At 35.8% G+C, this 15521-nt stretch overlaps 2 protein-coding genes across 4 annotated transcripts in view; both read left to right on the top strand.

The window, feature by feature from the left end:
- The window catches only part of LOC131152399 (dihydroxy-acid dehydratase, chloroplastic), a 73309-nt gene extending 64712 nt beyond the window's left edge, over window positions 1–8597 (top strand). The window contains exons 11-15 of one of the 2 annotated variants that reach the window (XR_009135937.1): window positions 1866–1967; window positions 2525–2605; window positions 7922–8080; window positions 8177–8277; window positions 8363–8597. Coding sequence is in view for 1 of the 2 variants with exons in the window: in XM_058104258.1 (XP_057960241.1) it covers window positions 1866–1967; window positions 2525–2605; window positions 7922–8080; window positions 8177–8227 (393 nt within the window). In the remaining variant the exon portion in view is untranslated. Of the gene's footprint in view, window positions 1–1865; window positions 1968–2524; window positions 2606–7921; window positions 8081–8176 lie in introns of both variants that reach the window. The other variant, XM_058104258.1, reaches the window with a different exon arrangement.
- Window positions 8598–9864: 1267 nt separating this feature from the next.
- On the top strand, window positions 9865–14974 carry LOC131152398 (uncharacterized). 2 transcript variants are annotated; one of them, XM_058104256.1, is made up of 3 exons: window positions 9865–10125; window positions 10920–11349; window positions 14033–14974. In XM_058104256.1, the coding sequence occupies exons 2-3, from the start codon at window positions 11161–11163 to the stop codon at window positions 14324–14326; spliced, it is 483 nt and encodes a 160-aa protein (XP_057960239.1). In that variant the 5' UTR covers window positions 9865–10125; window positions 10920–11160; the 3' UTR covers window positions 14327–14974. The 2 variants fall into 2 exon arrangements, with proteins under 2 accessions (XP_057960239.1, XP_057960240.1); XM_058104257.1 differs by having other exon boundaries at window positions 9877–10125; window positions 10772–11349.
- The last annotated feature ends 547 nt before the right edge of the window (window positions 14975–15521 follow it).

Here is a 15521-nt window from a genome sequence, read left to right as displayed (position 1 = left end):
TTTGATGTTTTATTATGCTTTTCACCCCAGATTGATGGTCAAACCAAAGTTAATCATTGTTTCAGTGATTTCTTTGGTAATCTGTAGGAGAAAAACAAGGCACTTGCGACCTGGGGTTATTTGCTGTTGAGTCAGAATAATTCAGCGAAAGGGTCTACGAATAAGAGTTCATTTGAGAGTGTCTTTAGGGCCAGGCCTTGCACACCACTTCATCTTGTTCGTTGACTATCTAATGCTTGTTGTTTGAGCTTGCTGAGTCTTTTGCCCAACATGTCCATGTTATGCTTGCTAAGGTTTGGCTAAAACTTGCTCTGAGTAATCTAAGTCGCTACTAATGTGCATCTTAGGGTTAAAGAATTTTTAAAGATGACCGTAGGGTTTTAAGAGTTTAGTGCATGCAATGTCATGGTTCACATTTATTTTGAACACTCGTCTCAAGAAATTGTTCAAGAAGCTGCATGCCCATTCCCCATCCTTAAAAAATTTAGATTTACATCTAATGCATATTTACTTGATTTTCTTGATTATATGAAATTAACTCCCATTTTTTGTGTGGAGGATTTGATGCCTTATCTAGGCACATTCGAGCCTCCTGCTTTGTCTCCTAATATTCCTGTGAGTTCTGTAGTTCCTTGGGCCTTGCACGTTCCACAGATGTAAGTTTGTAACTTGATGGAGGTTTTTGTGGATGTATGGTTAAGTGGAAAGGTTTCTTGCGTTTGTGCTTTCTGGATTCCTAAAATAAGCTTTGTAAACTTGATATTGATTTCTTATAGTGGTAGTTGCGGTCAAACTGTTGAGTAGAGTTCTTTTCAACTGAGTGAGTATGATGGGTTGCTACTGATGCTGCCTTCTAGGTATTGATAAGGGGGGCGAGTTTAGGAAATTAGGTATTTATATTGATTGGTGATATTTATTGTTTTGAGATTTTAATTGTTTTTTGGGGTATGTTTGTAATTTTTGGTTATTTTATCTTTAAAGTTTCTTATTTGCTTATAGTTATAGGCCTATGGATATAATGAAGAAGTTTTGTTGATGTATTAAAAATTTTATTTTAATATCTCCTCTCTCACTTTGGTTTCATCCACCTTCTTATCTACTTCTTTCTCTTCTTTTTGTTCTCTCTTTCCTTCTTTTTCTTTCTGAATTCACTGTCATTGATCAGTCATGCATAGATATGGTAGGCTGCTATGTGATAGGTGTATCATTATTGTTGAGAGATTCATGCATGACTGAGCTATTATATGATGGGTGTCAATAATTGTCTGCATCTTGTAAAAGGTTAATGATATTTTTGTTGAACACAATGCTTTATTCTTTACATAGTCATAATTTTATATATACTTATATGGTGTAGATTTAGGTTACTGTAATTAGATACCAGAAGGCTTCCCTTGTAGCTTTTGCAGCTGAAGCTAACCCTAACAAAGGATTTCTAAAATGATTTCCTTAATTAGTTGGATGAATGGTTGTTCCCCTTGGTTGCATCTCTGAGAGTTAATAGTGTATTTTCTCATTCGAGTTGGAGGAATTTTTACTTCTCAAACGAACATTGCGAACATGAGAATGCCATGATGAATGACTTAGAGAGAGATGACTCTCTGGATTGATTCATCTTTTTTTTTTTTGGTGAACACCTGAGTCATGTTTATGCTTTGAATGTTGTACTAATGGTTTCAAATTGCTCCCCAGATATGGGTTTTCTGCTTGGTATTTTTATTTATACCCTAGTGCCAGTTTTTGTGATTTCCATAATTTTCACTTCGGGTGTTTTAATGATGATTTCATATTTTTGTAGTATTGTTTTGTAATTGAATTCTTATTGACTTGGGACACCTGATTTTTTTTTTTGGTCATAATTTCAGGGAAAAGTGGTTGTAATTAGAGGAGAAGGTCCCAAAGGGGGACCAGGCATGCCTGAGATGTTGACACCGACAAGTGCAATAATGGGGGCAGGTCTTGGAAAGGTATAATTATATTTGAATGCAATCATTTTTTTTTTTTTATCAGAAAAGAAAGCTTATTAGAGGGCGTCAAGGGTATGCCACCCAATTACAGTGAAAGTACGCAAAAAAAGTACAAAGAACAATCCCTCACTGTAGAGTGTCAGAGAAATCAACGATTACTTTAGTATCCCTAAAACTCTCCTGAGATTATGTGTACGTATGTGAATTTTATGATGTTGATGACTGAAATAAAAGTCTTTAATATCAAAGTTTTCATATATTTGCTTGATTGATCTTATGATGTTTAATCTCATGCTCTCCTCTCTCTCTCTCCCCCCCCCCCCCGCGGCCGGGCGGGGGCCCCCAAAAAAAAGAGTTAATAAAGGAATCAAAAAATAGTCCTACAGTTCTGAAATTTTTTAGCAATTCTCAGTGTTCTTTCCTAGATACAATGGACAAGTTTTTATTTAATGATTATTTCTCTTTAGGCTATTTGACCTGAGCCACTGACCTTATCAACAATGTTTGTTTCCGTCAGAATTGATATTTCTTTTGGATTTTCCTGTTGAATGATGCAGGATGTTGCCTTGTTGACTGATGGAAGATTTTCAGGAGGGTCACATGGATATGTTGTTGGCCATATATGCCCTGAGGCACAGGTGTTTTAGCTTTTCATTTTCTTTCATGGTTGCATTCCCTCTTCACGTCATTATGGATCTATTCAATCATATTGCCATATATGTTTCATATGGTTTTTTATTGAAGGGGAGAGATCTCAATTAAGTTGTGTGAAGCTGTGATGTACACATTAAATGCATGAAATTATTGTTTTTGTCCTAGATTATGTGTTGTAAAGTTAGAAAAGAGAAGAAAAGAGGAATGAGTAAAAGACACTGACTTCCCCTAAAGTTAAGCAAAAAGACACAGACCTTCCATTAAGTTTGTGAAAAAGACACATACCTTCTCTAAGGATTCAAAAATTCCATGGACCTCTCTTAATATTTTCTGAACCATCCCTCATATATGACAAAAAGATAAGCTGAGGGAGGGGTATATTTGTCCCAAAAATCAAATGTCAAGTAAGTCTGGGATTTGTAAAAGCTCAAGGGAAGTCCACGTCTTTTTGCCAAAGCTTAGGGGAGGTCCTTAGGATATTTGAAACCTTAGGGAGATTCGTCTCTTTTTGTGAAACATTAGGGGATGTTTAGTGTCTTGTGCGCTAAGACGAAAATAAAAGAGAGAGAGAGGAGAGAAAAAACTGCCAATTGTTTCTGGAGCCTTATGTACCGCTCTCGGTCTGCCCTCATATATGCTAGTTTTTGTAATAAAAAACATGGAAGAAAAAGTTACCCACACTCACACCACATAATTACTAAAATAGCCTATTCTCTTCTAACACTCCTCCTGAAGCTGTAGGTCTTTAAATATCACCTAATCTGAGCTTGTTAGAACCACTAGACAACGTAGGCTTAAAATGCCTACTCACAAATGAAGTTCTCTCAACCTTCTTCAACATGACATCCTTCACAAAATGACAGTCACCTTCAATATGCTTTCTCTTCTCACAAAACACTGAGTTGCTAGCAATATAAATGGCAGCTTGATTATCACGAAACATATCTGCATGTACCTCAATCATATAAGGCTCACTCACAGTATGAGCCATGATGCAATATTCTGCTTTAGCACAAGATCTTGCTACAATAGTTTGTTTCTTGACATGCTAGGTGTCAAGATTACCTCAGACAAATGCACATTATCAAGTAGTGGACTTTCAATCATCAATGAGCTAGCCCAATTTGCTTTAGAGTATCACTTGATCTCACAATTTCTATTATATATATAAATCAAACTTGTACAAGTGGAGCAGCCTTTGAGATAACCTACACACAGCATCCCAGAGTGGTTGCTTGGGATTTTCCATAAACTAACTAATCACCACTACAACAAAGGATATGCCAGGTCTAGTGACAGTCAAGTAGACTAATTTGCCGACTTTTATTATCATTTATCTTTAAAGTCCAGTCCAACGATGCTTGGCAACTTCATGCTGGGATTCATAGGAGTATCTATTGGTTTAGCTCCCAACATATCAATCTCACTTAGCAGCAAGTCCAAGGCATATTTTCGCTAAGATGATTCGACCCTTTCTTGCACTGGACAATCACAACACGAAGAAAGTAATGTAGAGTGCACAAATACTTTAAAATTTTCCTTGAAGCCACTTCCTCACATTTGCAATCCCGCTTTGGTCACTATTAATGATAATATCATCACTATAAAAACTATTAGAAGTACCACACTTGTCACCTTGCTGCAGACAAAAACTGAATTATCAAACCAAGCTTGAGAAGCATAGCGAGGAGGTTTACTGCTGTATTCAAATCTATATACATGAAAGCTCTTCACATCCAACTCGTTTAAGGGCCAATCAAAATCAACTGTGAGTAATACACGAACAACATTGAGACGAGGAACATGAGTGGTGGTCTTCAAATAATCAACCATGGTATTAAATAACGGCCGTTACGTAACGGAAAAACAGGTCTCCAATACCGTTTCAGGCCGCATTAGTGGCGACCCAAAAATTCACATGGGTAATGGCCGTTACACTAACGTTACAGAACGCAATGTCTGTTAAACAGCTTCAATCCTTCGAACCCTTACATCTGTCGTCCGCAAGCTGAGTTCAGTTCCCTCTTCACTTGAATCACTCTTTGATTCTTCGTTTCCTTCTTATGTACAGCTTCGATCTACTGATCTGAAGCTTCGAAATCCCTAAAACCCCCAAAATCTGCTTCGTACAACTTCGTCTCCCTCAGTCTGTCATTCATCTCCTTCGTCCAAGAACCCAAAAATCAGCAAGCCTTCGATTCCACCATTTGAACCCTTCGATTCCTCCAAAATTTGGAGGCTTGCAAGTTGCAGCTGCAACAGGCTAGCAGCTCTCTTGTAGTTGCAGGGTCGCAGCTTCCGTGGGAATGGGAGTCAGGAGTAGGTAAGTGGTAACTGGGAAGTGGGTGGTGGCCAGTGGGTATGTAGTATGTTTGTTGTTTTTATTATTTCAATTTATGCTTTATTGCTTAATAATTTATTCTTTTTTATTATTTCAATTTATGCTTTATTGCTTTATATAAATTGTAAATTTCAGTTTGTTTTAAATTTCAATTTATTTAATTAGTATATAAATTATAAATTTTAGTTTTAAATTTAGTTTGTTTTATAATTTCAATTTATAGTTTATATAAATTATAAATTTCAGTTTATTTAATTACTAATTAGTATATAAGTTGTAAATTTTGTTTTATAATTTCAGTTTATAAATATAATTAGTATATAAATTAGTTTATTTATTATTTAATTAGAATACAAATTAACAATTGCAAATTATTAATGATTGTATAAGTACAATTTTTTAATTAAAATAAAAAAAAATAGTATAAAGTTTTTAATATATAAAATTTATAAAGTTACTTAGACTCTTAGAGAGTTAGAACCTAGAACTTAGAACTTAGAACTTAGAAACTTAGAGTACGGATTTATTAAAAAATTATTAATTAATATTCTACATATATATATATTTTTTTAATACCTTGAGGTCCTTGACAATTAATAATTTAATATTAGATCTACAATTTATAATAAATTCTAATTTGTACACAATTAGTCAAGTCTCAACTCTTAAGTGACTCAAGTTCAAGTCTATTACCATTTAAATAATTAAATTGTAAGATTTACAATTTCATATTTATTTTGTTAAATTGTAAATTTTAAAGTAATGTAAATTATTAAAAAATATGTTTTTTTTTTTTTTTTGTAAATAGCGCACTAAAATTAATATGAAAATCATAATGCCTATTAAAAAACATTTGTAGGTTGAATGAAGACCTTTAAAATTCATTAAAAATCATGTATTAATGGATTTCATGCTTATTTTTAGATTTTGGCATGGTTGTGCATGCGTGAAAAAAATTCACGACCGTTACGCTCGCTTCCCATTACGTAACACCTCGTCTCCCGCGTCCCGCGACCATTACGCGACGTTACTCGCGACCGCGATTTCGAACCATGAAGAGAAGTGCTCTTTCGTTGAGCGGAGCATCAAATTCCTTAGTAATGTGATTGAGTAAGGTCATATCAGGATGGATAGTAAGAGAAGTGCTCTTTCATTAAAGTATGATATGTTTATACCCGCACTAAAGTATTGTTCAGTATAGGAGACGACACCACTATTCTTCAAGAATATTATGAAGTATTGGGGTGTTCCCCAAAATATTGTCAGTGACTGAAACTCAAGATTCACTGGCAACTTCTAGACAAAACTTTTCAGAATCTTTAGTTTACAACTTGACATCTTTTCAAGCTACCATCCATAAACAAATGGACAGATTGAGAGATTCAACGCGCTACTAGAAGAGTGCTTGCGCCATTTCATGAACGGCCAACCAAAAAAATTGGATGCAACTACTTGATGTGGCTCAGTTTTGTTTTAATGCCCAAAAGAGCTCAACAACTAACAAGAGTCCTTTTAAGCTTGTTATAGGCCAGCCGATGTTGTTACCTCACACAGTGGACGAGTCGTACAGAGGAAAGAGTCTCAGAGCATACATCTTTACCAAAGAATGGAGATATAATGCAGAGATTGCCCAAGCCTACCTAGAGAAAGCTTTTAAGCAGATGAAGAAGTGCGCAAATCAGGGGAGAAAATTGTAGCACTTCAGCGTAGGTGACTTGGTGCTTGTTAAGCTTAATATTGAACAGATCAAGTCACTATGGGGACGAGATAAGAGACTGCTTCATAAATATGAAGGACTAGTCCTCATATTGGCCAAAGTTGAGAAGGCCTCCTACAGAATTGACCCTCTTGCTTGGATGAAAGTTCATCATGTGTTTCACGTTAGCTGCCTCAAGCCGTTCAACATCGACACCGAAGATCCAAGCAAAAGTGGACCGACCAGAGTAGAATTGAAGACAATGCAACCTGATAGACTAGAAGTTGAAGACATCCTTGTAGACAGAGAGTTCACATCCTCAAGGAAGAAGCGGCAGGAGTTTTTGGTGAAGTGGAAATGCCTTGGCGGCCAAGTAATCAGCTGGGTTTCTGCAGATGATATGCAACCATTTGTGGACAATCTTGTCATTGAATTGTCTATAGTTGAAGTTGCATTGTTTCTTGAATTCACTGTTTACCTTTCTACTTTAGGATCACAATCAAAGCATGTGTAATTTTAATGTTGTTTATAGGACTTTGTGCTTAAAAACTTTGCAGGGACAGTGAGATAGGGTTTTGACAAGTCATCATCTGGTAAGTGTACAAATATTGGAAAATTTTGATGACAAAGATGACCCACAAAACCACCTATGGTTCTTCTTCAATGACACTTTCTGGTTCGGGAAAATAATGATAACCTTATTTACCTTTTCCAAAAGAGTAACGAAGGAAATGCCACTGCTTGGTTTGGGAGCCTGCCAGTTAGTAGAAGTGGAAGTGAAAATTCAATACCTTCTACCGATGTGCATTTGTTAGTTTTTCACAAGTGAGGATTCGATGGAAGAACATTAGAAAGTGGCATGCATGTTTTTGGTGCAATATTCTACAGGAACCTGTAAAGATACAGGAACATGAGCATGGAACCCTGCAAAAGGAAAAAAAAAAATGAACTTCTTTTGATAGAAAAACTGTGCAGATAACTACAACATAAGATGCCAGCCTTAAATATGGGCCATGACACCTTGGAATAATTAGCTTCATGTTGTGATATTAATCACTTAATCTTGAATTTTCCTAATGCTGTTGCAATTGTGTGGAATATATGTATATATATATATATATATATATATATATATATATATGAAAATAACAGGCTAAAGAAGTTTTATTGAATTTCTTAGGTAGAATGGTCTATTCTTCAGAATGCACCTTTGTTATATCTTCCAGCAGGTTTTAAAACAGAAGGCTTTGCATATGTTTGCAGGAAGGTGGCCCTATTGGTCTTATTCAAAATGGAGACATTATCACCATTGATGTTCAAAAGAGGAGAATCAATGTTCAGTTAACAGATGCGGAGATGGATGAGCGAAGACAGAAATGGACTCCCCTACCATACAAGGCTAGTCGAGGAGTTCTATACAAGGTATGAGATAATCTGAATTTCTATTGCTGGATGGTCATCGGAGGAGTTTAATTGGTCAAGATCATTTGCTAAAAGAATATCTTAATTCATCTGCAGTACATTAAGAATGTGCAATCTGCTTCAAATGGCTGTGTGACTGATGAGTAGCAGAGAGGAGTCCCCCGACCAATTACTCCAAATGAGGAGTTCCATATAAGGTACGTGATTATCTGTATTTCTATTGCTTAAAGTAGTCTATGCCAGTGAGATCTTTGTTGAAACGATCTCTTAATCCGTTTGCAGTACCCTAAGAGGCTGTATGACAATAGTAGAGAGGAGGCAAATGCTTGAATGGTGGAGTGCAATAACGGGGCCAAATGTGTATCATGTCACTTTGTTACGTGACTTCTTAATTGAAAATTTTAATTTGGGTCCTTTTGGGATGGTGTGCAATAAAAATGAGAATCTCTATCCAGTTTTTGTAGTACTCATGGTTTTAAGACTGGCTTATTAGATGAAAATTTATTGGTTCCTGCCCCTTTTTGTCTACTGAACTTACAATGAGTTGCCCAGAAGTATTTTATATTGCATTATAACTGGGCTAGCTAATTAAAGCTAATAGAGGCAAAAAATTGCTAAGCTGCCTTAACCTTATCCATCCTAAAGATCCATTTTCACAATCTCCAACTTTACAATCTCCCAAACAAGTCCCCCAAACAACAATTACCACAAAATTGGATTCGCTCTAGAAATTGGATATTTATCCATTTTATAATCATGTGATTTAAATTTGGTTGAAATTTTGGACCTTCAGAAGTTGGATTGGTCTTCAGTTGAAGCTGGATTTGTGAATTTTTAAGTTGACGCTTTTGTTGCTTCGAAAATGAAACCTTTTTGGCTTGTAACCAGCGAAATTGAAATATTTGGACATGGGATTTTGAAAGTTTTGAATTTTGTTAAATTGGTTTTGATTTGGCAACATTTTTTCTTTCTTCATTCATTGTTGAAAATGACGCCTTCGAGTTGCTGACTTTTTATTTAGTAAGTTTGTTATTTCAAGGGTTAAAAGCCCTACAGAATGTAAGAAATTAATTTGTCATTTGTGAATAGATAACCCTGCGGGAGACAAAAGTTTGGTTCACTTTGGAGTCTTACCCAAACGGAATCATTCTAAATTGACATTCAAGTGTTTGAATCAATTTCAGTTTCTGCTTTAGAGCCAAACTGAATGAGCTCGTTTAGGGTGCATTTGTTTTAGAGATGAGATTTGTTAGGCTTCGATATTCTTAGTTTTTGTGTTTGGTACAACACAATCTTAAGATAGGATGTGTGGGGAGAGATTCTTTAGTCTCGCAACAGGGGCTAGAGCTCGAGCTAAGGGATCCGAAAGGCATAAAAACTGAAGTGAACTCCGACTTTGATTTAGTTACTCAAATCTTAGTAAACTTTAGCTTACGAAAACAAAACTCGGTTGCAGTCGTGGTTTTTGTATGTTCGGTCCCATCTTTGGAAAGGCATCTTGAAAATTTTTAATGGTAAATGGTCATTTAAGTTATTCCGTTGTGGTCAAACATTAAAAAATAAGATGCTAATGACATGTAAGTTAATATTTTATTTATTAATTTGTTATATATTTGATTAACAAAGCAATTTATTTGAATCCCTCCTTGTTAGGAGAGACTATAATGGCATGCGTGCCATTATTTGTTTTTGTAGTCTAGGCTTACAAATTTGCGAGAATTATATATATATATATATATATATATATATATATATATATATATACATATTAATAACGTAAAGGTAAAAATCCCACCGCCTCGAGGCCCCACCGTCTTCAATCATACTCCCAAACCAAAACCCTAGCTCCCTAGTTCCTTGCATCGTCGGCTGCTCCAACCTCTAGTCCTCCACTTCCACTGCTGGCTGCCTCACTGCGCCGGCTCAGTCATCATTCCGAGTTGCCATGCTCAGCTGCTGCTCCTCCAGTCCTCCTGCTCAGTTGCCATTCCTCCTCCACCTCTGTTGTCGATTCGCCATCGCCATTGCTGGTCACTAGTCGCCATGTAAGTTCCATCAATATCAATCTAAAGCTTCTGCCCAAGCCTTGTTCTAAGTTCCCAATTTACGCAAGAAATTTGAGGAAAATGAATGATGAATGAATGAATTGATTAATCAATTAAGAGTCCGGAAAATGAATAATGAATGAATGAATTGATTAATCAATTAAGAGTTCCCCCCACCCTCCCAAAATCTGTTAATTTGCATGCTCTAACAGCTATGGAATGTGAAATTCAAAAAATTAATTTATGAGGAAGAATATTTTATTAGAATAAATTAGGAATCATTTTTTTCACAATAATTATCGAACAATGTGAAATCACATACATAAAATTCCTTGAATTTTTAAAATTTCCGGCGCATACTAGACTAAGTGTGAAAACTCATAACAAATAATGGAAATTTAAATTTATTTTTTACATGGAAAGAAGTAGTGACAATCATTTAAGGATTGAATGCTTTCTAAACAAGATTATTCCTAAATTAATCTGTTGCATGCTCTTACTGCAAAATATAAAAATAATAATGAAAAGAGATATTATCATCCGGAGCCTAGAGCATAAACGGCTAGTTTTATTTGTATTTATGGAAAGTAGAGATTAAATGTCAACCCATCCCCCATAAATTTTAAATACATACCCGTTGGCGCAGAACGTGTATGAAACCCGCACTTGCATTGATTTCATTTCAATTCCACCCCAAAAGGCAAAATTGCTCGCCCTCCCTTGCCTCTGCTCTCTCTACTCTGTTCTCTGTTCTCTGCTCTGTGAGTTGCAACACGGTCTTATATCAATTTTAGATGGTGAAATCGCCGGCGAAAAGACCGAACGCCAGCTTCGCGAAGCTGTATCCATGGCCGGAAGCAGAGGCGGAGTTCGTGAGGAAGGATAGCCAATATTATAGATATGCGTCCAGGCAGAGGTTCCTCAGGAGCTACCCCTTCTGCATGAAAAGACCGACTGTGGCGCAAAGAGCCAAGAAGTGGCTCAAGGATCAGAAGAAGAAATCCTTGATTGCACTCAAGAAGAAGAAGAAGAAGAATGAATCTCCTACTGCCGAATCCAAAGATGGGCCGAAGGCTGCCCCTACTGCAATTATGCTTCTTCTTGACTCTGTTTCCTGAAATTCTTCCTGCAAAGGCTATTCGAAATAATGAAGATCCCCATAGATCCAATATACATGGGGCTGCAACTCAAGTTTTTTGGCCTCTCATGATCAATTCTATACAGGTTTTGAATCTTTTGATTTATGTTACTAGGTACATGAAATATTAATTTTTTGTTTTTTCATAGAAACGGTTTTTCCTTTTTTTTTTTTTTAATTTCCTTTTTCAGTACAGTTTCAATTTTATTTTTAAAATTTTTATTTTTTGCTTAGTTTTACAAGATTTTGCTTTCAGTTTCATTCAATTCCATAAATTGGTACCAGATTAATTAGTTGTTTTATTTTAGCAAATATTAATAAGAAGAAGATGACTCTTTTGGGTTCCTAGAATATGGATTTGAGTTTGGAATTTGCATTTGTAAAAGAAATTTAATATAATTTAATTTCTTATTTCAAATATACTCAAATTTAAATTATATTTCATGCTCTCAAAAGGAAGAAAATAATATATATTATTATTATATTGTAGGGATCCAGCAGTTAATTATTTTTAATTTTTTAAATTGAGTTTGATTTACAAAATTTCTATTCCTAAAAAATAAAAGAGTGAGGGTCTCTTAAAGTAAATTATAATGTAAGTATTTGTAATAATCCTTAATATGACACAGTTAAAAAACAGTCATTTATAAATTTTATTATAAATTAAATATTTTAGGGTAAAAGACACTCAGCTTTCTTGAAGTTTGTTAAAAAGATAAGGACTTTTCCTAAGATTTGAAAAATACTACAAACTTTTCCTTTGGATCCTTAGGACACTCGCACCCCCTTCCAATAAGAGATGGTTAACACCATTTAAATAATAATAATAATAATAATAATAGGACAGATTTACCCTTCAAAAATCAGGGTTGCTTGTTCCATAGTTGTTAAAAGTGCGCCTAGGCGCAAGGCGCAGTGAGGCGACCAAGCTAGCACCTCATCCTTCTTTAGGGGAGGCGACCTTCAAGGGGCGCATTCTGAAGTGCACTGATTCTCCAGGTGCAGTGAGTCGCAACTTGAAAATTTTGAAGCTGTTAAGAAATGAAACGTAGCCAGAACCAGCTCTAGCCCACTTCTAGCAATCTAGCCTTTGACAATTCGGCTTGCACCAGCCCTATCCCTTCGTCTTCTACCCTTCGAAGCAACACAAAACTAGCAGAAGAAGTTCATCTTCGACCAATCGATCCTTTGAAGCAGTACGAAACCGGTAGGAGCCCTTTGTCTTCGACCCTTCAAAGTTTGAACCAGCATGAGGCTTTTGCCAATCCATGTTAACGTGGTTTGGCCCCTTGCCTATGTCTATGCCTTGAGTCACACCCAAGGTTTCCACAATCCACTAACATAACTCTTTCACCAACGGAGAAGCCTTTACACCACATGAACAAATTTCTTTTGCTTACAAAGAGCCTTCAAGCAAGGTTCACCAAGAACCCTTACAATCTAGTTTGCCAAGAACACTTACACTTTAGTTCACCAAGAACCTCTGAACTAGGTTCACCAAGAACCCTTATACAACAATATGGTGAATATGATTTACAAAAACATATACTCCTTGAATGAGCTGGTATTTGATACAATCAAAACAATTCCTAATCTCACAAGTAATGAATCACTACAGGATTAGAGAGCAAGAGAGAGATTGAGTAAAAAAATGATGAACTAAAATGTAATGTGCTTGAAGATGATAATCACTAAAATCAATTTGTAAACAAGCCTTTTGACTTGTATTTATAGGCAAATTGGGCTACTAGCTGTTTTATGGCCGTTGGGCTAATAAAATAATTGTTTACTTTGAAAACTAGTCGTTTATAGCCATTGAGTGTAGAATCCCGACACAAACTGTCGACAGATCCCCAAACTGTTGACGGTTTCCCCTCAAACCATCGATGGTTTGCTCAAATCGTGGACGATTTCATTTAGGCCAAAAACCATCAAACTCTTTGCCTGAAATTGTCAATGCACTTAAGCCAAACTGTTGACGATTTGATCTGTTTCTTTACAAACTTGATATTTAAGTCCTTAACTGAGGTTTTAGCCCAATTGGGACCAAGTCTATAAAAGATTACAACACTAAGATGGTTTAAACTTATCTCATATTAAAATACATTTGAATAAATGATATTTTTAAAAACTTTTTGTTTTGACTTTGAAAGCTCTTAAGTACTGAACTTATGACTTAGTGATATCATATGTACTCTTGCGAACTAGTATGCACGTGCAATTTGCTTAACTCTTGCTCAATAAACATGCGTGAAATAATATTACAAGAGTTACATCAGTTCCTTTCTCAAACACTTCCTATTACATTATGACTTTGTTGGATGTGTTTGAGTTCTTATAAGTGATTTTCTGCTTTGATCTTTCCAACTCGAATGTTCACTCGATCCGATCTTTGCATTTGATCCAGTACCTTCATGTATTTGTCACTTGTACCTGTACTAACTTGATCTGCAAAAATAGGTTAAACTTGGAACTAAAATTAGGTTGATATAATCAAAATACATCAAATATGATTATGTAGCCACTAAGGTAATAATATTAACCTGCATTAAGTCTTTAAGTTAATATTATAAAATATGTAATTAATTATGTAGCTTAATGCAAGTTTATACTTTATAATTAATATATAACATTTTTTATTGAAATTTGCTGTTGTATTGTAATTTGTTTGGAAATGCAGAGTATACATTTTTCTGAAATAAATTAGTATATAACATTTTTTTTTTTTACTGAATTTAGCTAATGTTTTATTGTATTCTTTGCTTGAAGATGCAGCAGCACCCCCACCTCCAAGCTTCTCCAACACCGAGTTACACCCCATATGTGTCAAGAACGCCGCCATTGTCGGGTGCAAAAGCACCTTCTCCTACAGACACCACTTCGCTGGCAACCCCTTCTCCTTCACCTCCTCTGCGAAGTTCTCGGGTAGCATCGCCGTCTTGCCCATCACCATGTCCAACCATAGGATCCTCAAAATCGGTTTGCCGTAGTTCGCCTGCCTCCATGCATACTCCATCACATGCTCTTCCAACATCACTGCGATGCTCGCGAAGTTTTTTGTGAACTACAAACTCGGGTTCCCGGTGGTCGAGCCAATCTATGCACTCGACTTTCTCTTTCCAAAGGCTAGATTCGAGGGAGGACGAGTGGGTTTCGGGCCAATTCCAGATGATGAGATTGAGGGGTTCGGCGGTGTAAATGTGGGGGAACTTAGCGGCGAGGGCACGCAGGACTTCGAACTCGAAGTTGTCGAAGGTGCTAATGATGATGGCAGAGGAGTGTGTGCAGTTCTCCATTTGCTCTGTCATGAAGTTGAACATTATGTCATCTGAATTGGTTATTCTGTAGAAAGTTTGCATGTGCTTCAACTTGTTCCCTTGAATTAAGATCGAAGTTGGAGAGCTTGAGGGTGACAGCAACGTACGAGAGGCAGTTGGAAAAGGGGAGGTTCGAGGGGATGATCAACGGGAGGGGAGGATTGAGAGAGAGATGATGAACAAGCAGTTTCGATTTTCAAAGAGTAAATTTGTCCTATTATTATTGTTTTTTTTTTTTTTCTTTTAACGGTGTTAAGTATCTGTTATTGGAAGGGGGTGTTGAGCGTCCAAGGATCCAAATGTGAGGGGAGGTTGTGGCATTTTTCAAACCTCAAAGGAGTTTCTTGTCTTTTTTGGTGAACCTCAAGGGAAGTGAGTGTTTTTTGTCCTAAATTTTATTATGATTCCATTCTATTTTAGAGTAGATATTCCACAAATCAACTTAACCTTAGTCATTTAAATATTTATGTAAATTAATTTGATATTTTTAATTATTAAATGAACTTAAGTATAATAAATTTAAAACTTTCATTTTTGTAATTAATAGATTGTCTAAAATGAGATTAACTCCTAGTACATGTCTTTAACGATTAAATTAATTATTTGATGCAAATAAATAAATTTGATGAAATTTATTTTCAACCACTTACCTTATTTATTGAATGTATAAATTAAGCTTCCAATTTCTCCAATATCCAAAGTATTAATTAGAGGTTATAATAGAGAATTCTAATGATATATTAAAAATTCAGTTAATTTATTACTGTGATTTATGAAAAATAAGGAAAGGTGGGCATTGGTGGTTTGTTACACAGCGTTAAAGGAGGAGGAAAGAAAGAAATGACAAGCCCCCAGGCATAAGCTCAGGTTGTAAGAAAGTTCACCAGACGACCTTAGACAAAGGTGAAGTATGAGATTCATGTTAGGAATATACGAACAAA

Source organism: Malania oleifera, chromosome 3 (genome assembly GCF_029873635.1).
Source record: "Malania oleifera isolate guangnan ecotype guangnan chromosome 3, ASM2987363v1, whole genome shotgun sequence".
Classification (NCBI taxonomy): Eukaryota; Viridiplantae; Streptophyta; class Magnoliopsida; order Santalales; family Ximeniaceae; genus Malania; species Malania oleifera.
The sequence above is the reverse complement of the archived record's forward strand: the minus strand, read 5'-3'. Positions and strand labels throughout refer to the sequence as shown.